Below are 23,188 nucleotides of genomic sequence, written 5' to 3' on the forward strand. Positions count from 1 at the left end.
ATATTCAATACATTCTGAAAGAAGGCAATTCGTTAATTGTTAAAATCACATGGGATATTTTTTGTCAGAGATAAATATCTTAACAATAATATATGACAAAACAAATTAGGTTAGTACATACCAGGTATATTAACTTTTAAGAAACTGCATCCAAGATATGTGCCACCTTTACACTTGCATAATGACCTGCAGAGACAGTGTTGTGCATGGTATTGCAGGATCATTATTTACCGGACTTCGTTTATTGATTGCAACGTGCAGTCGACGGATACTAACAAGCGATGCCCGCAATCTTGGTTTAGTTCTTCATTAATGCGGGGGTTGCTTCTCTTTGCTTCGCGTAAGAACATTTATTATCAGCAATGTATCGGTGTATCAAACCAATCATGAGAGATTAGATATTGCAGCTACCTAGACTTTTACAGGCATATATATGCCCTGGTATACTTGCACTATGTTACATGCTGTAATTCATGACTTAGTTGACTGACTTGGAATATATATGTACAATAATTATTTACTGAAACTGATAGAGAAGTAACATTTTGATGACAAATCCATCTATACTGTATAACATTTTTTTTCAGTGTCAAATCCAACCTATACTTAAAAATTGATAAAAATCATATTTATGACATTCTGATGATAAAAAAATTTCGTTAGCAGTGTTGATAAATTTAATCAATTGGGTTTGGCGGGTTTGTTATTCATTCATCTTTTTTTTTTATTTTTGTATTACGCGGCCATTCACGGTGGTCTTATTAGCAAGCACCTGCTGGGGAGGACACAACAAATCCAGCTATTCCTGTACAAGTTGAACACACAATACATAAACAGAGCATCCGACAGGTATTTTATTTATCAATGTACATTATTTGTCTCAATTTTAAAACTTATCTTATAATAGGTGTTTAGCGGTAAAAAGAACTTTTTGGAATGTACCTCTCCCTCTTCGTTTCCCTCGAAACAGATGTTTGGACATAATCATTTATTGCATAACTTTAGAATAAATGGTCGCCATTTCAAAAGTTCTCAGTGGTACTGCTGAGCCCAAACGCTCGGTCACGCCCCTCCTTTGTCAGTGTGTGACCTCTCTTTCTTTGCAAACTGTTGTCCCGTCTATGCTCATTCTTCATTATTTCTTAATGCGCCTAATTAATTTTTCAAAGCAATCCAATTCATTCCCTGTCGGAGAATTTCAGACCAGACCCCATGTGATGAATCTCTACACGAAGAAGGAACTTTTAAATTGAGGTGTGTTTGATTGGCGTGCCGGGGGTTTCAGTCGCAGCACGTGGATGAAAACCACATCACCCTTCATTCCGAGATGTACGTGCTTTTCTAACGGGGGTTTCTATTGGTCGTCTGCCGCACAGCGCGTGAAATTTGGTCGCGTGCAATCCATCGTCAGCAGTTGAATTGAAATTCATCAGCGTTGGATGTAAACGAAGAAAATCTGGTAGAGTAAACGCAGAGAACTGTCAATATTTAATGACCAGAAACTTTTACAGGGATATTTTACACGATACAGTGTTAAATAATTGAGATAGTGAGGCGAGTGATGGAACTGCGTCCGAATCGTCATTAGGGGGAATTTAGCAAGGATGAGCAGGTGAGATTTTATCTTTTTACGCTTGTCATTTTATGATGCGTGATCATTGCTATAAAATTGAAGGCAACGAAATCATTAGTTTAGGAAACAGAAGTCAGTTTAGCCAGATACTAGAGACACTTACAGCAAATGATTGAGTGTTAAGGATTGTTATCTATAAAAAAGCAATGCATAGCTATTTTGATGCCTTGTTTCAAATTCTTTTGATTGAGAAAGAAGAAAAAGATATAAGATCTTTTCTCAATAGATATTTGGAAAGTGAGTACTTTTATGTTATTTATCGTAAATAATACCGAGGTGCAGATTTTGACGGGTTATTTGAGGAAAATATCAACATTATATGACGATATTGATCTGCCCGAAAGCTTGCTAACCATTTAACAACCCGACAATGAGATTATTACTGAGATTGTCTGAGGCAGAGGCCTCAAAGATGGTCCGCATGGACACACATCATTATGGTAATGTGCACATATAAAATGAAGGAAAAAATAACCAGGACTGATAAAGAAACAGCCATCAGATGCTGGACCTTGTCGCAAAAAATGGAATGCACTTTGAAGAAAATTATTTTACCAGGTCCAGTTAAAAAGATAATTGTGCCTTGTTTTTAAGTTCAGATTTTTCTACCAAAAAGAAAGCAGCAGAATTTTGGGATTTTTGTTTAGCACCTTCTGGTTTTAATGTCAAACTCGGTAAGAAGCGAGAGACGGGGGGGGGGTCTAGACTCCCTGCTCCAATGTAAGCCGGGATTATTGGCTTCATTTGTTCGTGTTTGTTAGGTTGTAGGACTATCTGAAAGGTCAAAAGCTTACATCCAGAAGACGCATAGGCAATTATTGATGTACGTGGACGAGAAGTGAACGGAAAAGTTAATTAAGTTCACTATTTTTTTCTGATTTACCTCTCCGTTTCTGTTTAAGTGGATCTGAAAGTGGACATAACGGAAAGTCCGATATTCTACAAGATATTTAATTACAATCGCTGCGGTTGTCCAGGCTATTTGTTAAGAAGATGTGTATCATCAAAAATCGGATTTCGAGATTAAAGAACAAATTACCCCTGACTCTACATAATAGAGCCAGATGCACATATATATTTTTTGTAGCCTTATCGGATTAATAATCGTTACAGCACTTGAACATTATCTTGGCAAATGACCATAATTCTAATTAAATGAAGATCTCTTTTGACTTCAAACGAGTATCATTAATTTATCTCTGCAACATGCATGCATGGTAGTGATTTTTCAACGCCAGATACTACTGCCCTCAAAGCATTAGAACGCGGTGCTACAAATAATAAAATCCTCAATTTAGTAGACAATAACGCTTAAATTAACGTTAGTACAGAATTCATCAACTCTTCAGTAATTAAATGAGCTGCCAATATTTAGCGGTATTCATTAAGCTTCTTACAAATTATGAAGTTTTCTGAGGGTGCTTTTTCTCCGACACGATGTGCGCTAGGCGAGGCAGTGTGTGCAAGCCCGCAGCGAACCCCGGCAAACAATCATTGGCCAATAGCACTCGACAGGACACCGCCCGTAAACAAAACACTATATTGATGTTTTACTCTCCGCAATCAAGGATTAATTTTGTGACAGCGGGGGTTTTATTTGTAAGTTCCTTTTTTTTTCTCTCCTTGAGGGGGGAGCGTTTGAGTGGGTGGGTTATTTAGTTGAAATGGACTTGTCCTAAACGCAACTATTTAACGTGTTGGTGAGATGCAAGAAAACAAATCTTGCATATTCATTGTACATGTTGTGCATCTAACCATTTCAAACCATAATGGCTCGATGTATTCTTAACTTTCTAATAAAGTCCAGTTTGGTTTTTTTTTTACTTACAGAATTTCAATCTTTTTAATTTGCTTTAAAATTCTGTCAATGTGGTACTGTGGTCCTGCGGTTAACACTTGTGTTAATAAGACAAGTCTGTAATTATGCTTTTGCATCCTCTCGACGAAGGTACCCTTTGATATAAGTACATTACGTGTGTTGTCTCCTATACATCACCCCTTCATGAATTTTAAACACCACAATAAAAGGGGGGGGGGGGGGGGCAATTAGATATATGTTGTTCAATTAAGTAATTTAAACAACAGTTCTGGGACATGACCGGGTACGAATGGGTGTTTGTTATGCGATGCATGTATCTGAACAATAGCCGAAGCGTGCTTTCTGACATATATTATGTTTCAAATAATAATATCTGTGCAGATATTATTTGAAAAATGATATACATCAGAAAGGACAGCAGGTCTGTAGTCCGCGGTCTGAAAAATTCGGATGGACGACCCAGGAGTTACAGTTTCGTACGTGTTAAAAAGTTGCAATTTACGGCGCACGAAAAATTGCGCTAGTTTTGGACTGATTAATCCAAGTTCCACAAATTAATTTCAGTAGCTTATGTCAAGGATAGCATATCTATATACAGTCATGTACATGTATATTTCTTTGATTTCAAGTTAACCGTGAATATACTTGGAATCGGGGGAAAGTATATGTCATAGGACACGCATTAGGAGTTGGCATATTAATAGTTTTGACATACATAAATACTGCAATTACTGGGTGGATATTAATGCAAAATCGACACCCATCATCGAGATACATGTAATAAAAATTTGGCAGCAAACATCGTGTGTTGACTTATAAAATCCGGATACGGTTATCGGAAACTCCGGTGACATCTCTCCTGTCAGTGGTCTCATCCAACTCTCCTATAGCTGGTCTGTTCCAGTCTCCTCATTAGCATGTATCTGAGCGGATCGAGACCGCGCTAGACTGTCATCAACTCCGAAGACACGCGCCAAGGGAAAAAGCGAGGGGATTCCGATTGTTTGGCAGAGAACGATAAAACGGGATGAAGAGATTAACGGCATTGATACGATTAGCGAGACGGAAAATCCATTATTCCATTTTGAATTATAACTTGATACGTTTCATTTAGAATTTAGTAACGCTTTGTGACATTTTTCGGTGACAATGGAGGGGTATTCATTATGCAGGCGCTGTTTGGTTATTGTCAATTGTCGACGTCGAGCGTTAACAATTCAGCATATTTCCAATTATAGGACACTCATGAAATTTCAAAACATTACATAATTGTCACCCATTGGATGATGCAAAACTGATTAGGTGAAACTGAACGAAATTGTAATCCATTTTGTATCTCTGTCGCGCGTCATCAAAGCTATCGGAATCCCCTTCCGCCGCGAGTCATCAAACCGACCGGAGTCCCTCGGGGTTTGCAATGTGTAATTGAATATCATGATACCGTTGTGGTTTCGTTAGTACTCACGAAATATATAACTATCTGCCCATTTATGCAACATCCAAAGTTTTGCTAGAGTCTGTTATTATTTTCGATTAATATTATCTTAATTTCAAACTGTTGCTGATTTAACCATCTGCTTTCCTTTTATCGTTGAATGAATAAGTGTCAAGTTAAATAAGAATACACGTGTGAAGATGTCTGGTGATTGCTACTGTACATCAGAGTATGCTGTGTGAAAAAAGGAAAAAAATATTTTAATTTACTCTCTCTCTCTCTCTCTCTCTCTCTCTCTCGCACGTTATTTACGTTTATCACACAAAACATCAGATTCTTGTTTCAAACGACTCAGTCGCAACACAATAATAAGAAGATGTACAAATTATTTATAGCCTGTTCTATACATGAAATTCATTTTTTTTGTTTAAATTAAAAAGAAACCTAGCAACGACAAATTTTGTCGGAAGTAAAACTCAATAATTACGTAATTATTTTCTAAAAAAGCAAATACCTGATACTGAGTAGGGAGTATCATGTTTAGTGTGATTCAGGGTATTGTCATTTGACTCAATGCAATATTCCTGCACTTTCATCAACTCACAATGGAGCATGCGTAATATCGAATTTTAATGAATTGGCAAATAAAGCAAATATCCTGGGCTCGACTAACATATTTATTTTTCCGGGGGCAAATTCAATCGAGAGAATGCTGAGTTCGTAATGAACACTTTTACATTAAATATACAAATCTGCACGGGATAATTCATCAATTATCAAATAATACTAATTAACGTACGATTGGAACCCAGCGCTATATTCACAAATGTATACCGGGCATATTTTTTCTTTTCTTTTCTTGTTTTTTATAATTATTTGTTGAAGTTATTAATTTCCACGATAAATAGCTCTGGTCTGGGTGAGCGAGGAAAGTTTGGAATGTTTGGCAAACAAACAGAAGCGTATAAAGTCAATACGTAAACATCATTACAACGTGCAAACTATTCTAATTCGGATCAATACCGAACTCGAGTCATCTTGTAGATTAATTAATCCGTTGGACTTTCGGTTTTTTACCGTCACCCCGACTCCAAACGTTTCGACAAACGCAACTTCTTCTCGGGTCTTTCCGCTAGAGGTCCGATAAGTTGCGATAGACTTTCCTAGCTAGCGCAACAGGAATTAATCAAATGCAGCAATCTTTATCTTTTTAACAACTAGCAATGATTTGACATAAGAAATCAGAAGAAAAAAATAAAATGCTTCTCGTTCGATGTTTTGCACAAGCATTGTAAAACTAATAGGCCGTCTGAATGGAAGAGCAGCGCCACGTGAATAAACCATCAAATCTCCACGTGAAAATCGTCATCATATGCTTCGTTTAAAACTTGGTCTTCAATCTGTGTTTATTCTTCTCCCAGCGGTGCCCAGTCATCCCTTTGTTTTTCAGACATTGGTTAAAATAATAATGTAAACAATTTTCTTATTTTCTTCCAAGGACAGTTGGGAGGGGGTGTACATGTATGTTGACGATAGGATTGTCGTCGCATTCTTGATTAAGAGGGCTGGCCTTAGCCATTCTTTGACTGTATCAATCTCCTGGAAAAGAAAAGCTCTTTATAAAAAAAAAAAAGATATATGACACTTTTCAAATTTTTAAAGTTTTATGAGTTTGGAATTTTTCTTTAATTAATAATAGTTTTTGGCGAAAAAAAATCCTAAAACATTCAAGGTACATGTAGATCTGTAATTTGTTGACTATCCGGCCTCCTCAGTTCAGAAAATCAAGCTTATAGATCGTCTCTTTCAAAAAGCTAGACATATGTTTGTTCTGTGTTATTTTTTAAAATTAAAAGTTTCATTTCTATCATGTATTTTTCTTGCCATGTATATAATTCATAGTATTGTAAAACATTTAAAGGTACTTGCTTTAACCTCCTACACCCCCCCCCCCCCCTCCTCCACCACCACAAAAGAAAAATACACCATCATGAAAAAGAAAACTCTACGGGTCACTCGACCAAACAAAATAGCAAAATTACCAAATACTACTGGTATAAAAGAGAACAAATGACAGACTATTGTCAAAAACCGCATTTTTTCTCCTTTTTTGGAATATGAAATGTACAATGGGTTTATCTAGAGCCCCAAAGCCAAGTTGCGCAAGATAGAGAGGTTTATAGGATTCTGGGCACCATTATCACGTTTTAAGCTTTGTTTCCATTCCATCACACAGGGCAGATAGTCTATGTTCACAGAAACAAGCTGTTAATTTGGTGGCCAATTTTCGAAATGATATAATTTTTCTTCGCCAAATAAATGTAATAGATAAAGAAATATTCTTTTGAAGTTAGGATCATTTCATGAGGTGATTGATACAGCGTTGAGGCATAAATCACCCGCATTAAGCAACTATTTCAAATAGCGCTATCTGAAGCTTCACGGCGTTCAAAAATAAAGCCTAGAATCTCTTGGTGGAGAAAAAAATAGTTAATTCGATATCTTATGGTGGTTCTGTGTATGTATCAGATATATCTATAATTCTTTGCATCGCAAACAAAACGGTGATGACAAAGAAATTACAAGTATGCAGGCCCCCGGGAGGCCTCGGGTTTTTTACATGACTTGTCTGTCAGTAGATCGATGTTCGGATCCCGTTGAGCCCCAGATCTGTGTAGCGCCCTTCGCAATCAGGTGCAGTCATCAGTAGCATCAAACGGAAGGGGCCTCCACATGGATCCGGATCGTGCACATCTATTGCTTTACCTACATTGATGATAAAACAGAAGTAATTAATTAGTTAATTAATACCGAGTTGTTGTTTGTGGGACATATCTTTTTGTGTTGTTTTCATTCATTCTTCTGGTAAGTACATGCACACTGTGCGTACTTGAATTCCTGTGATTTTTACTGTGCTATGTTTTACTACATAAAGCATTATTGTTTTTCTACACTCAGAGTATGTATTTATAACTTTTGATACGTTTCGTCAATAGCAGGCACAAACTTTACTGTTGATACACATGTTCAGTGAGTGAGTATTAACTGTGTCTATCAAAAGGATATTTTTTTCATTATATTTGCACTTTGTCAAAAGACAGGTTTTTCTTAACTGCTAATTTCAAGTTCTTAGTCGCAGTTCAACGGAAAAATGATTGATTTTACCTAACCTTGTATTGACTATATACCTCTTTAAGATAATATCACATTGTTTACAACAACTCCAGGCATGTATGTTATTTTTGTGCATAATTTGAATGTATAATTGTCATTTGAATTGGGCCTTTAGTCACTTTTCGTGATGAACATGGGGACTTGTAAAACGTCGATACTCGGACACTCATTGGGGAGTGCATCTATACAAGTGGAACTCGTACTGAGCTGAATTTTTCAAAAGGTTTCTGCAATTATCATTGACGATCGTTTGGAATAATTAAGACAGTTTTTGGATGCCAAAAAATTAATATCGGCTCTCACAGGAGCGGTTCCACCTCGAATCGAGTCATTTGACGGATTGATTGTGCCCCGGAACTCCTATCCTCTAGATACTATGGTGGTTTTTTATTTTCTCCATTTGATGGGACTTCAGTTAATTAGGTTGATTGTAATTAAGGTCTTCTGTTTTGATTCTCGTTACGGACCGGGATGTGCAGAAAGTGAAATCTACGGTGACACAGGGGCTTAATTAGAGTAAAAACAAGGGGTGGGCGTGCTCCAATGTACTGTTTTATGATCTCGTTTCTGCAATATGCCTAGAGGAAGCCGTGGGGTTTATACGAACTATTCCATTAAGTCAGCCGAGTTTGTAATTCAGCTCTTGCAATGAGAGATGTATGTATATATATATACACTGCACTAAGTGATATCTCATTTTTGTGTAAACAAGAAAATTAGTATAAACATTACTTAAGAATGTTTGCTCTATGAACGATTTGAAATAAGTGTAAGAAGTGATCATGAAAAATTGGCTTAATGCAATATAGTGTCTGTAAGATATACCTGTATAAACTAAACCCTATTAACCAATTCATGGTAGTTTTGTAATAGGTAAAATCAATCTCTGTTTTTATTATTCTTAGCAACAGACCTATCATGTTAATTATGGGGACATCTTCATAATGAAATATGAAGAACTTTCCTTAAAATCGTGTACTGTTTTGCAAAATTCGAAAATAGGAATCTTTGAATAATGATGGAAATTGGAAGTATACATTGTGCATTATTTGTACCAATGTGGATAAACTATGATTTAAAACGTACATGTACCTTTAAGTTAACTATATTTGTAAAAAAAAAATTCTTTTCATTAATATTATTAATGATAATGAAAATAAAACAAGTTGCGATTATGTTTTGTAGACGGTACACGTACACGTTGTTTGTAATTCTTCTAAAAAGATGAAAAGAGGCCTGTTTCAGTGATGTCTACTGATAGATTCACTGAACTTTGTATTACTGAAACAAAGACAAATATATAAAATATTCATAACCTTATCCCAGATTTCATTGTCTCTCGCACTCAAAAGTGTTTCGGGTATTAATTAAGAGAGAGAGAGAGAGTCCGACGATGATTGCATTGTTTGAACTACATGTACCGCGATATCCGAAGATGACCGGTTGAACTCGGTTGCCCTCTGTGTTTTACGGTAATGAAATGGCAATAAATTGACCGTCCAACATCAGAAGCTTGCCCCTTCGTGCTACCGAAGTTCCTAACCTTGTAAATTTCCAATTAGACATATGGTCTTCCATGGGACAGGGGGTGGCGGTTTTATGTCGTGTGAGCGCCAATTCATTTAGATAAGCGTATGAAAAATGCATGGGAACATTAAAAAATAACACTGCAGGATTAGAAGGGGGTTATTGGAGAAACGAGCAAGAAACCCTCTTTGTTTTATGTCTTTGATAAGTTTTGTATTTGCACACTCTGTCTTATTAGGTTTTATTTACTTGAGACGTAATTTACAGTGTTATAACAAAAATGCATTAAATTTGATGGAGTCGGATATACATATAAACTCTAACTTTAAAGTCGAAGAATTTATGGGAGGAAATAAAGCGTATATTCCTGCTAAGCTTTGATATCATTTGATCATCATTAAAGAAATAAAATGGGAAGCTGCTATGTAATAAAAAAAATTCGAGTTATAAATAAAATATCTACATTAGTGCACAGGGGGTCGTTAAGCCGAAAAGAAATATTCCGTCTCAGATTAATATTTCATTAGCCTTACTGTCGAAAAGACTTGTGCAAATTTGCATTTAGTAATTCTCTATCAATGATTAATATTTGATGATTTACTGTTGATGCTAAGAGCTTATTGTGTTAAGGTTAAAGAATATATCCTTTGGATCCTGAAACTTTAATAGACAAACTTCGTGAGTAAACGACGAGTTAAGGTTATTAGCAAAATTGATACTGACTTAGCTGAAGATGGCAGCAGTATGAATAAAATAGTTGACTGTTGCTGTGTTCCATATCAATACTCGTCAAATGTCGGTTATCAATACCCTTTTAAAGAAAGAATTGAACTTGCTACCACCGAAACCTAAACAAAGTCAGCTGTGCTGGTTACCGTATGAACTTTTAAATTCATCGTAGTTGATATACTAGTATTTTGATATAAATAGAAAAAATAACTAAAAACGGAAAGCATACGGGAAGGTAGTGGGTGGTGAAATTTTGTACTCAATCTACTTATTTGTCATTCTGTGAATAAGTATCGATTTTGGGCTGGTTCTTGCTGACAAAGTTGTGTGGAGGTACGGGCGGGGGGAAGGGTTAACCGAGGAGTCATCGTTCGCTGTGTTGAGGGACACTTGCTTTGATCTTCCCGGGGGTCACCAAAGGTCGTCCATTATTTGTGGATTCGTAACACCTTGAATACATTAAGTATCACACAAAGACAATTATGCTAATTCGAACGCTAAATTATGTTCCAATATCTCTTTGAATGGTAAACTTGTGATTTTTTTTCTTTTGCACTTGAAAGTAAAAATTTTTATTTTGAATTAGAATTTGAACGGACAATTTAAGTTAAATGTAGGGCACCAAAAACAATTTGTTCAAATCTGATTTTTAAATGACAGGGTACCAACAGCCATCGAAACTTGGGTGTAGAAATCGATAGAGTCAAGAAAAGTACTACATCTCCAAAAACAGTAGAAAGCGCTCTGCATATTCGTGTATATGATGTTGCAAAGTTAAAAAGAATCCTAAAATAACAGAGCAATAAATTAATTTCATAACAGACACACGTGTACGTTTACGGCCTCTCTCCGTCTGCATACTGATCTGTAACATTTCATGGCCTCCCACGAGGAGAAGATGATACATTTAAACTCTGTACAGTTTCACCTGCATGCGGGTTTTTCTGTCTCCTCCCCAGTTAGTCCGTGCAATGGTTGAACCGCGTACGTGTCAGAGCTCAAGGTAGACCAAAGCTACCAGTGGAATAACTTTTTAAGGATAATATACAGTGAACCAGTTTTTTTTTTTGGTATTTGTGACGTCACTATGTTACTTTTGTATGGATAACGGACAGTGAACCAGTTTTTGTTTTTATGACATCACGATGTAACGTCAACACCGCACCGTGAGAGTTTTTATGGTGTTTTATGTGTATGGCGTCAAGACTCAAACCTACATGATGGTGACTGAATCGATCTGAGACTAAGATCAACAAAAGCGATTAAAACTTTAGTTTGGTAGGCGTCAGTACAGTTATATAGTATCGCCCTTTCATGATAGGTCTGTGGTTTAAGAAGAGCTCTAATTCTATCACCACGAAAACATTTGAAGTAGGTATATTTTACAGAAAGTTAAAAGGTAAAAACCTCGAGTGTCAAAATGACACTGCCATTCATTGAAGCGCACCAGTTCAGCAATTCTGAATTGACACAGTTATGAAAGACGTACTGAAATATTCCTTAAGGATTTACTCAGACGTTATCACTGTTTCTCCTTTATCTATTTTTTTTTTCAGATTCTCTCAGCTGGAGTCTGTTTCAGAATCAACAGCCGTGAGTTCTGAACGGAAGTGATTATTTTGTGACAATATGTCTACATATGACCACAGCGACACACACCGAGAATATGTAACAAAAATTCGGATTACGTAATCATGGCAATTCGCTTTCTTATATACAAAAAGGATTTAATTCATGTGCTGTTTTTGACTTTTCTAGTTTCAGGTAAGTCTTGTGTTTTTTCTCGCTGCAAAGTTTTAGTCAAACGATGTCAAAAACCTTATGGTTCTATGGCAAGTTTCAAGTACTGATACTGACAACTTAAAATTCATTACTTTATTTAAGATCATGACTTTGGTGGCAAGCAGTAACAAGATTAATTTATCCGTATCGATTGGGTGGTTTTCATGCCCTTTTTTGACAACTAAATTTATTTGCAACAAGGGATTTCGATCAGACTCTGTGGGAACGTATTTTTTTAATCAATGTGTTCAACACTTCTTATAAACTATCCTTTGATGAATGTAATTAATTGAGACACAAAATAGAATGCGTTATATACGTTTGTAAATGAAAATGAATAGCTGGCGTTTAAATATATCGATTTCAGGGGGAAACGAGCGCGCCTTTATTTATCTGTCTTAAATATCTTTGAATATTTCGAATTTTTCCTGACCTAATTAGAATGCATTAATTAATCTTTGCCAAATCTATATTTAGCATCGAAACAAACAAATCAAAATGAGTTTTTAATGAGCTTGCCTACACCCATAGAATTAACAAAATGTTAAGGATTTTTTTTATTTCATTTGTTTATGAATTCGTCGACATTTATTTACTTTATCTTGAAGCATCCACGTAAACACAGGAAGGTTTTATAACCACAACATAAGCACATATAAACTGATTTTTTTCCTGTCTATTTCATCCGCATGTGAACCTTAATTGATTTCGTTCGTACCTTAACTATGTCAATAATCTCCTTACGATATGAAAACTAAAAAAAGAGATCTGAAGGTATCTTGTATTGCAACAACAATGCCAGGGCATATTGAATTATTCTCGCTTCAGTGTGTGTTTATTTGGAAGATGAAATGAATTTGTTGTATCGCCAGATGTTGATACTTGTGGCATGTACATAAGAACACATAACTGGTTGACTCGATAGACAAACAACACAAGCATTGGTTTTACGTTACTAGCCATCATAATCCCAAAGGTTGGTTTGTATTCCCGAAATAATAAACAATCTTACAAAACATTACTTTACAGCTGATATTTTTCCGCGTAAAGACAATCTGTTAAGGATAAAACTGTTTTGACCCTACACAAATATTTTCCATACCTCCGAACTAACGGTTAGTCTCTAGAGAATACAACCAATTTTGCAAAGCCGAGTCGCTTCTCTAACAGGTTTTAAAAGTCAATATTAATTCGAGGGATTGTTAAAACATTTATATTTAGATGACATATTTATCTGATATGCAATCAAATTAAACATTATTTAGAAATGATTTACACTTCGCTATATGAACGTTTGACAAACCCATAAATTCAAGAATAGGCGACGCGCTTCATCGCACGTGAAATGTCGCCGATTCCCTATACACCTTACGCGCGGTCAAATTGGAACTTACTTTAAACAATCTGTTTAACAGCCTCCTTTAAATTTCATGTATTAACGAGTCACGCAGTTTCTATGAGAATAGCTAATATGAACGAGTACTAAGTGATAAAAACTCAAAGATTCTGAAGCTGAACTATTGTATGGGCCGCTGGAAAAAGCGCATGTCTGTTTAACTAGGCATATTGTGTTTCTTTAAATCTATAATTATGAGTCTGTTTTATTTAAAACCGTCAGTTGTTTTTGACAGGTTCTATGATTAGAAGGTTGTCGATATCCGGAAATCTTCTTTTATTATTTCTCCACAAGATGTCGCCCTAAATATTTGTTACTTTTTGTGTGATTAAACAATAGGTTGGAATGCAATGCATGTTTATCATTTTATCTTTTTTTTCTTTCGTTCTTTTTTTTTCATTGTACAAAATTCGCATTCTGTCTACTTTTGTATACTACGAAACTGAATCAATGTAATGTAAAGAAAAGATTAGATGTCGATGAAAAATTCCCACATGCAACAGATTCAGATTACGAGATAATAGACTTCAATTTGTAACAGTAGATAGATTTTTAACAACTTACGGTAAAGACGCATACTGAATCCACGTCCACCACTATCGTCAGTGAATCTGAACGATCTACGTTTTAATGTAACAATATTATTCGATAACACTTTTTTGGGGGTTTGCAATTAATCAAAGAGATTAAATTATGATAGTTTTTACATTTTAAATGCACAAAAACGGCACCAAAAACGCGCGTGTAAAAGTCATTTGTAGAAATTTAAGAATGGACGAATCGTACAACGGACATATTGCGAGAATTCGCGGATTGTTCTTTCGTCTCTCGGTGGATTTCGTAAATGTTTTTCAGGGATTATCTCTTGTTTCTTGGCAAACACATAAATTTGTCAATAAAGTTTTTTCGCCCTGTCAAGAAACTATGCAAAGTTATATTAGCGAAACTAATTTATCTTTCTCAAGCAGAGGCCATTTGTTGCACTTTACCGGGTAGTATTTTTTTGCCTATTGCAGAAAATATTTTTCGAGAGAATAAGAAAAATCTACTGAATAATTAAAAATATTTCCAGGATATGTTTATAAACGTCGTTTATTCATAGGTCTTTTAAAAAAGAGGCGAATGGATGCCGACGGCATTCATGTTAAAAAGTTGAAAGCGCCAGACAGACATATTATTCAAAGGTTCTTGAATCATTCAAACATCCTCCACGCGATTGCATTATGGCAGGTTGTTACGTCTGACATTGATAGGTTAAAGTGGTTAGATTAGAAAAAAAATATTTAAAAAAAATTCTGAAAGGAAACTCTTAATAATGATATAACAACCACAGAATAAAAGGCCCTCTCCACTTGTCGTGTCGCTTCAGTCATAAGCTTTATGGTGTGCTGTTTTAACAGACACTATATTAAGCACACTTAAGACTCTCAGAAAAGCATGAATGGCCGAGTATGTTCTGATACTTTTATATCGTACGAAAATAAGACGAATTTGAAGGATCTAAATATTTTTTGTTTTGTAGAGCGGAAGAAACAAAAGCTAGAAAAAAAGTTTTTAAACCTGCACAAAAAGGTTCATTGGTATAATTTAACAGAGTTTGTATTCGATATAATGGGCCGACGCAATCTAAGAAATCGCAAGACGTCATGCAGTCGAATTCAATAAATTTGAAATGTAACATGAAAAATCTTTCTTTGATAATCCAAACTTCAAAGAAATAGGATGAAATGATCTGTCGAGCCAACCTGTCTTTTCTCTCTCCATAAGACCGTGCACTCCACTCTAGCGATATTTCTGGGTTCTTATTTCAATTATATACTTAACCACTTAATTCTTTTTTTTTTAATGAAAGCCTTGTATATAGAATATAGAGTAATGAGACGGACGTTTTTTGATTGTCGTAATAATTCCCATTTGTACATTAAACAAAAGATTCGCAAAAACCAAACAAAAACCTTTTACAGACATATAAAATACAGAATATAATTTTAACATTTAAATTAAAAAAATATTTGCAATTTGATTTGTTTTAGATGAACGAAACATTCTGCAGGTTACTGTAAAGGAAGTGGGATAGAAAATGTGTTAATGTTGGTGAAAGGATGATATTGATTACTAGTATTTAATCATATATTATGATCAACCCTTTTAGTTTACAATGTACAACCGCGGGTGTCTATGTAAGTATATTAAGATAAAGACGACTGATTAAAACAAAACACAGATAATTACCATGTATGAAGCAGAAAAACATAAACATTTCCCAAACTCGCGGCAGTAGCTCTTGCATCTGTTCAGAACAGGAATAATAATTAGCTTAATTGAATCAATATTGCTTTGAATTTGTATAATTTTTAAAAGCTTAACTTAGGTTCTTTGAGTTTAGTATGCATGTGACAGAAAGCTGTCAAGGTCTGTATGAGTTGGTATACTCTATATAATTATGTACGTATACCAATGGAGACACCCAATGGACCTGTAATATTTAAGTTCACGTTATATACTTCCACATAGGAATAGTATATATATATTTTAAATCATCTCTAACTTAAAATCGTCTCCAATCCATTATTAGATTAACACTTCATACCAGTGACTTTTTTCACAAATTGATTTCTCTCTCTCTCTCTCTCTCTCTCTCTCTCTCTCTCTCTCTCTCTCTCTCTCTCTCTCTCTCTCTTTTGAACAGTTCTATCACGATTTTACTTACAGGAGATAAAATTTAAAAAAAAAATGCTTTAATTTTAAATCAAGATTGAGACAAAATGTCTATAATATGAACTACTTTTATATTTTTTGTGTCCAGTCTGTGTTTTGTTTGAATTGCCATAGACATATAAAATATGCAGCACAAATCTACGTGCATGCATGTACATTAAGTAGCTTTAACTAAAGTAAATGGGATATACAGTAGTTTCTCGGCTAGAGTATTTTTCATAACAAGTTTATCTTTTTCAGAATACAAGGAAATTAATAAGCGTCGTTGGATGTCAGTAATCACTGAAAAAATTGAAAATTTGTATTATCTTTAATTTAATTTTTAATCTGCACATGTTTTCCTATGCAAAGGGACATCAAACAGAGTAATTAAAGTAATACATTTTACACCAAAATTATGTTTAAAAAGAGGAAGCTCTACCGACCAACATACAAGATATGTAAACCATCATGAGGTTATCTGGCAACTAACTTGATTCTACATGATATAAAATATTTAAATACATGTTCATGATTTAATGGACCTTTTTTCCTTCCACAAGATGGGTGCGCGACATACTAGTAACCTACTTTTTGCTGTATTAATGTAGGAGACGCGATGTATATTGCTATAAGGTCCTGTGTTCTTTTCTTGCTCGCTCCCTAGGTTTGTTTTATCACTAAGAGATTCCTCTCTCCCCGATCTATGGGCCCCAAACGTCAGATGGGCGAATCAGTCATTGGCTCTGAACTACATTCTATTAGGTTGTAAAAGCCAAACTCGATTACAAAGAACCTGTTTCCGCGATATGTTTGCTGCATAACATTATAATCACTTGCAGAAGGATGTCTTCGGAGTTGTGAGTTGAAATTGACTGCGACAAGCCGTAGTTTCGTAATGATTTTCCAGGCTATCACATCCGGTGTATCACCGACGGGAACACGACAATCACGTGGTGTCAAGTGTCATCACGGAACGGGGAGGGCCACACCAATATTACGTCGGCATACACACTGACTCCCCCATAAACTTCGGCTCTCTCTGACAATCACAGATACTTGTGCCGCGGGAGAGACATCTTGTGTCTGCTTGTTGCGGGCAACTATAAATCCTTTGTTACACATTGTTTTTCTTATTTCTCGAGCGAGTGTATTGTTTTAATTTTTTAAGAAATGGTTTTGGGGGGTTAGTGTTGTGATTGGGGAGGGAGGGGTCATCAACAAGCCTACAGTTTTTCAGGAGAAAAATCATTGTTTATGGTACTTGAACAGCAATTGGGTTTTATCTGTTAATTTATAATGAATATGCTTTATTAAGAAGAATATGATGACTTTGTTCAGATGCAATTGTCCAATAGACTTTTGCCCAGTGATAAAAAAGTATCATTCAAGGAATTCTTCTTTAACCTTGGCTTAAAACTTTTCAAATGGTTTATAGATTCAAGTTTATTTTGTATAAATCATACGGAATATAGTATCGCATTTTGATGAAACCGCAGTAGAACTATGTTTTTTTTTTCAAATACTGGTAAGGTTAGTGTTTGGAACTATAATTTACAATAAGTATGTAAATTTCGGACAAACCATGGCTTGGTAAAGTTTTTTTTAATATAAAATCCACGTAGAATATACAAGTGTCATTTTCTTGCAGGTTTGTACGGTAGATCTATAGTTAGACTGTTATTTTGCAGTGCGTGCCTATAACTACAAGAGACAGGTGCGCCCCACCTTTTTGGACACTGGCCGCCGTAACATTACAGTGGCTAAGGGAGGATTAGCTGAGCTCCGATGTAGAATTAGGAACCTGGGTCCCAAAGAGGTAGGTAAAACTCGGCATGCCGTTGTACATATAGTGGAGAATGGTCACCGAATACTGAGACCGAATTCTCTAACGTGGTGAATATTTCGGAAAAAAAATTGTAGCTTTGTGAACATTATAACATTGTTTTTGTAATCTTGTATTTTAAATGACTTCAAGTGTAAAATGCAGTGTTTGCACTGAAAATAGAATTAACGATATAATGTGCATAAATCTATGTAAAGAGTTGTATATTGTAGATAAATACGAGATACTTTCTGTAAAATGTTGAATCCTGTATATCTACGATATTGCTCGTCTTTTATAAGGTAGAGAAAATAATAATAAAAACACTCCAGTTTTCATCGTGTACTTGAGTGCTTTTGCAAAGTCATATCCTTGATATTCGTTCTGTAGAACTAACATAGTGATAAAAGTATAAAGTATAGGATACACGTGCTATGACACCTGTATGTTGTAATATTACGTGTAGTGTCTGTAAACACAAGTTAAATGAGAAACACAAAGTCTTCACACATGAAAGTACATAAGATGCAAACCATGAAAAAAAATCAAGAACGCCTTTGATGCAAAAGATATTTTTCGGTTAACAGGAACGTCGATTTTAGAGAGATACCTAGTGTTCTACAAAAGAAATGTTGGGTTAAATATTTTTATTAGATAATTAGATAATTCCTTCCATGTGAATATTTGGCATTTTCTTTTTCTTTGCCTCTTCTCCCTTTGAAATAAAAAAAAAACAGGAGAAAATTCGAACACTGTATGGAAGGTGTCCGGCTGTATTGAATTACATGAATTAATCGGTAGTTTTACGCCATGTTTTGAAGCAGAATCAATTAACATTTTTCTCTGTGTTCGCTGTCATTTCGTCAAATTATCCGAAAACTGATCCATCTGATTGTCGCGTTAAATTGATTTTTATGAGTTAGTCTCGGAGACATTTTTGACAAGTATCAAAGAAGATTTGTCGCCAGTTGATTTACAGCCGTAAGACAAGGTTGTACCACCGTGTAGTGTGGCACTGATCGAGGATCGAACCCTGATGTCGTCCTGATAAGATTAAGTGGATCATCAGTGTCTACGAGGACAACAGAAACAAGCATTAAGCAATACACGTCCCTACCGGTTTGTGGAAATTGTGAAAACAATGCACTGTTATGCAGAATATCGAACCCGAACATTAAAAAATTGGAATATGAAAAATTAATTTTTTCGAAAAGATGTCAACCAGACGCTGCAAAAGTGTAAAATTGATCTGTAGTTTGACATTTTGAAGCTCTTCAGCAAATTTCATATTATTCCTCAAACGCATAAAGAAAAAAAGTGTGGAAAACTGAAGTGGGACAGAGACGGACGGACGGACAAACGGACGGACAGACGGACTGACGGACGCAGAGGAAAGCTATAGTCCCCTCCGGTGAAAACCGGTAGGGGACTAATGAGTCGTACGATAAATGCATGTGGCAGAGTACATTGCTGTTTTGTGCATCTTCTGCTATTTCTTAGATGGAGAGATTTTATCTACGTTTTTCAACCCTCTTTGGACATACATAGTATAAATAACTTCCGGGTTTAAATCGGATTTATATCCAGTAAAATGGGTATAAAGTCTGTCGTGTTGATGAAACCTATCGTTATCATCGCATTGCCGGCATATGTATCCGTTCTTAATTCAATCAAACTGTACATTTGGCAAGAACTGTTTATTCCTCCAGACACCTATACAAGATCTCATATTTCGAATATGAAATTAATTTTTGTTGCATAATCTATATTACATCATTCAAATGATCTACACATCAGATAAAAGGCTACCTCCCTAGGTTGCAAAAACATCAATTTTGCGGAATTCAAACTCCTTTAGAGTTGAAGGTAACTGGCGTGCAAGGTGTACATCTCAAATGAAAAAGGTTTCCCAGGACGGCCCTTTAGTTCATTGATAATTGCTCGCGTAGTGAGTTCGGTGTATAATGATTATTTTTATGCAAAGACAATTTTAAAGTGCTTAGACATCAGTGGAGAAAAGTTCACTTGAAAAAAATTATCACTTCAAGTATGTTCTACGTGTATATGTTTCTAAACAGATATTGATTAAAATTTTGCAGAGAATCCACTTAGGGTACAAAGTTAGAATTAAATGCTTAAAAGGAGAGGGATATACCAATCAATTAACTTGCATGCTTCAGTTGAACTAACGAAAGACTCCATTGGGACTTTCTTTTTAATGCTATCAGACAGGCAAATTGTGATAACTTTATTGTTGATAAAATGATTGATAATTTCGAAGCTCAGACTCAAACAAACCATTCATAGGGTTCAAGCTATCTTAATCAGACTTGCAGGGCTGGTAAAAATGGATGATCTTTTTGTCATTAACTAGGTTTCCAATCTTATCCCGTTCGTTTCCTTACATCAGTGTAAATAATATATTGATACTATGCACAGTATCACCGTTTCTGTAGATAAATCATAACGCATCCATTGATCTTTGGGGGCAAAAATAGATAAATATAGCCGATTTGGTTTCTGATTAATGAAAAACTCCCGCCAAAAGACATATATCTATAATGACGTATTTTATGACGTAGGTAGCGTGGCGGAAGCTCTCTATGGACTATCCCCTCACTGTGGGCACGTTCGTGTTCGAGAAAGATGACCACATCAGCGTGGACCACAAGACACTGTCTAGTGACGTAGCAGAGTGGAACCTCGTCATCAAACGAGCGCAGCCGAAGCACAGCGGAACATACGAGTGTCAGATCAGCGCCACCAATGTCCTCACCCATCACGTCCATCTTCACGTACTCGGTAAATACCTTGGTTTAATATTACTCATTTTATACATTTACATACAGGCAATAATCAGGCACGTAGCATCGTTTTTGAAAGGAGGGGGGCAGACTCATCCAAATAATTGACAAGCAAGCGTTATTTTCATACCAATTGTTTACATACTCCCAAAAAAGTGGGGGGGGGGGGGGGCAACTCCATAATAATTCAATTTTTTATATGTTAGTTGCTGCGAGAAAGGGGGGGGGGCAGCCCCCCCCCCCCTCCGGCCCCCCTTATGCTACTTGTCTGATAATATGGTCTATTCTAAGGGATACCACTGAAATGGCCTTACTTAACAATGCCTCATTTTACCTATATAGAATTCTCTTCTGTTTGTAAGCGGAATAATGACACTGGCTAGTGTTTACTTGGTTTACATGGATTTCCATCAGGAGTCAAGAATTTCATGAAGTGAGGAATTGAATGGAAATAATATCAAAAAAGGTCATAATCAATCATGAGTGTGTGAATCGAAATAAAATGCCCCACCATAACTTTTTTTTTTATAAAAATGCGAATTTAATGATATGGAAGCTATAGCCTGTACAGGAAAAATCTTGTTATAAAAATGGTGTATTATATCTATCTATGGATTTTCTGCCATGCTTTTCAATCTGCTTGTTCATGATTAAGTATCGACTTGGGCAATGGGTTTTACATGTCTGATATGAATATGCATTTACGCTAAAACATTACCAGTATTGGCAGCATATGAAAAGTATTTTTTTCCAATATCCCAAAGGTTGCATAAAGCTGTTATCACTTAATAGATTTATTGATAGGGGTAATCAAGGTGTCGGTGAATGTTTGGACGTGCTACTGTCGAGAAGAAGGTGTTAGTGTGATGTATTGATACATTACGAGTGGATTACGTGTATTAAAAAAAAACTAAGGTGGTCTTGTGATCGAATCGCTTTCGTTTGCACTTAAGTCGTCCATGGGGTGAAAAGTACGCATTTGACATTTTTGGTAAGAAACTTTATACTGTAAACCAACTTTTATTCGCGTGCGAGAAAATTCTGCGAGGTTCGCGAGAGCCTTATTGTCGCATATATTTATCGCTGCGGACCAGTATTTGCCATACAGTTGTAACGACAAAAAAAAACCCAGGTGTGGATAAGGCATGGTCGCGAAAATCAGTCGCTGCAAACCAGTTAATTTCTGGTAAATCACGAAAAAAAGTCGTCGGGAATGATACTTAGTAAATGGTAAACAGTAATATTCAAATTTGCTTCCTATTCTGATTTAAAAGTTTGTCGATTGATATTCAAATACACAATAAATGATTTATAATTTTTTTTATAAAAAGAAAAATATATGTGATTTATATTTTTTGGTAAAAAAATATAAATCATTTACTATTATTTTTTTGGATAAAAAGTATAAATCATTTATATTTTTTTTTTTATCAAAAAATCATGTTGATTGTAGAGGGGGGTATATTGCGGAGATTGGTTTTCTACGATACGAAACAATTTGTGCTGAAAATATTGGTCTTCAACAACACTAATTTCTCTTTTTCGACGAAAGCTGTGTTTGCCTGTTCCCTTAGACCCTTAGTATATACACACACCGATGAATGATACATGATTAGTAATAACCCCCTCTACCAATGACAAGTATTGATCACGGCTTGTGAGCTTAATAAAAACCAAGTGTTCTATATGTAATCAAGCGTTTTAATTAAACGTCAAAGAAAGATTCGGTTATTTGTCAAACTTCAGGAATCGAAATCTCCAGGACCAGACCATTCCATTGATTGAGACGCGATACACAAGGCCAAGTTCAGACCGAATCTTATTAAACAGTGATATGTGAAACGGAAATAGGTGTTTGGTTGATCCGATAGAAAAAAAAATCTTATTCAACTCTCATATACACAGGCATTTGATTTTAAATATTTTTTCTTTTGATAAAATTACTCCCTACCTTATAAAACAGGTACATGTATATTCTTATGTGTGTGTGTGGGGGGGGGGGGGGGTATTTTCTATTATAAGGAAAAGATATATTGTCTCTTGCCCTTCCTCATTTATTATAAGTCATTTTCTTTTTTCTTTTTTCATTTTTTCTCATTGTCTCAAACTGTCATCTAGTAGTCAGAAAACTTATCTAACTGGTAATCTTTTCTCACTCATATTTTGGGATGAACTTTAATTGGTTTTATTTAACATTGCAGATTCACCATCCGGAGTGGAATCTGGTAAGTATTTAATGTAATTATTGATTGCACTTTTGTACACTGTAACACCACAACCCCCTTACTGTCATACTAGTATTCAAAGTAATGCAATTAATACCCACTAAAATAAGAAAGGAGCAGTGCATTTTTCTGTCAAGATGAG

The 23,188-nt window shown here is 35.5% G+C and overlaps 1 protein-coding gene across 8 annotated transcripts in view; it reads left to right on the forward strand.

Annotated features, from left to right (window-relative positions):
- The first annotated feature begins 1,250 nt into the window (after positions 1–1,250).
- The window catches only part of LOC128177531 (uncharacterized), a 31,058-nt gene continuing 9,120 nt past the window's right edge, over positions 1,251–23,188 (forward strand). Inside the window, exons 1-5 of one of the 8 annotated variants that reach the window (XM_052844255.1) lie at positions 1,251–1,612; positions 11,874–12,081; positions 17,884–18,011; positions 20,600–20,819; positions 23,023–23,046. In XM_052844255.1, the coding sequence (XP_052700215.1) occupies positions 12,012–12,081; positions 17,884–18,011; positions 20,600–20,819; positions 23,023–23,046 (442 nt within the window). In that variant the 5' untranslated portion in view covers positions 1,251–1,612; positions 11,874–12,011. Of the gene's footprint in view, positions 1,613–7,539; positions 7,753–7,899; positions 7,922–11,291; positions 11,717–11,873; positions 12,082–17,883; positions 18,012–20,599; positions 20,820–23,022; positions 23,047–23,188 lie in introns of those variants that run through there. The other 7 variants (XM_052844263.1, XM_052844262.1, XM_052844259.1 and 4 more) reach the window with 7 other exon arrangements.

The sequence above is a fragment of the Crassostrea angulata genome, chromosome 3, assembly GCF_025612915.1.
Source record: "Crassostrea angulata isolate pt1a10 chromosome 3, ASM2561291v2, whole genome shotgun sequence".
NCBI classification, from domain to species: domain Eukaryota; kingdom Metazoa; phylum Mollusca; class Bivalvia; order Ostreida; family Ostreidae; genus Magallana; species Magallana angulata.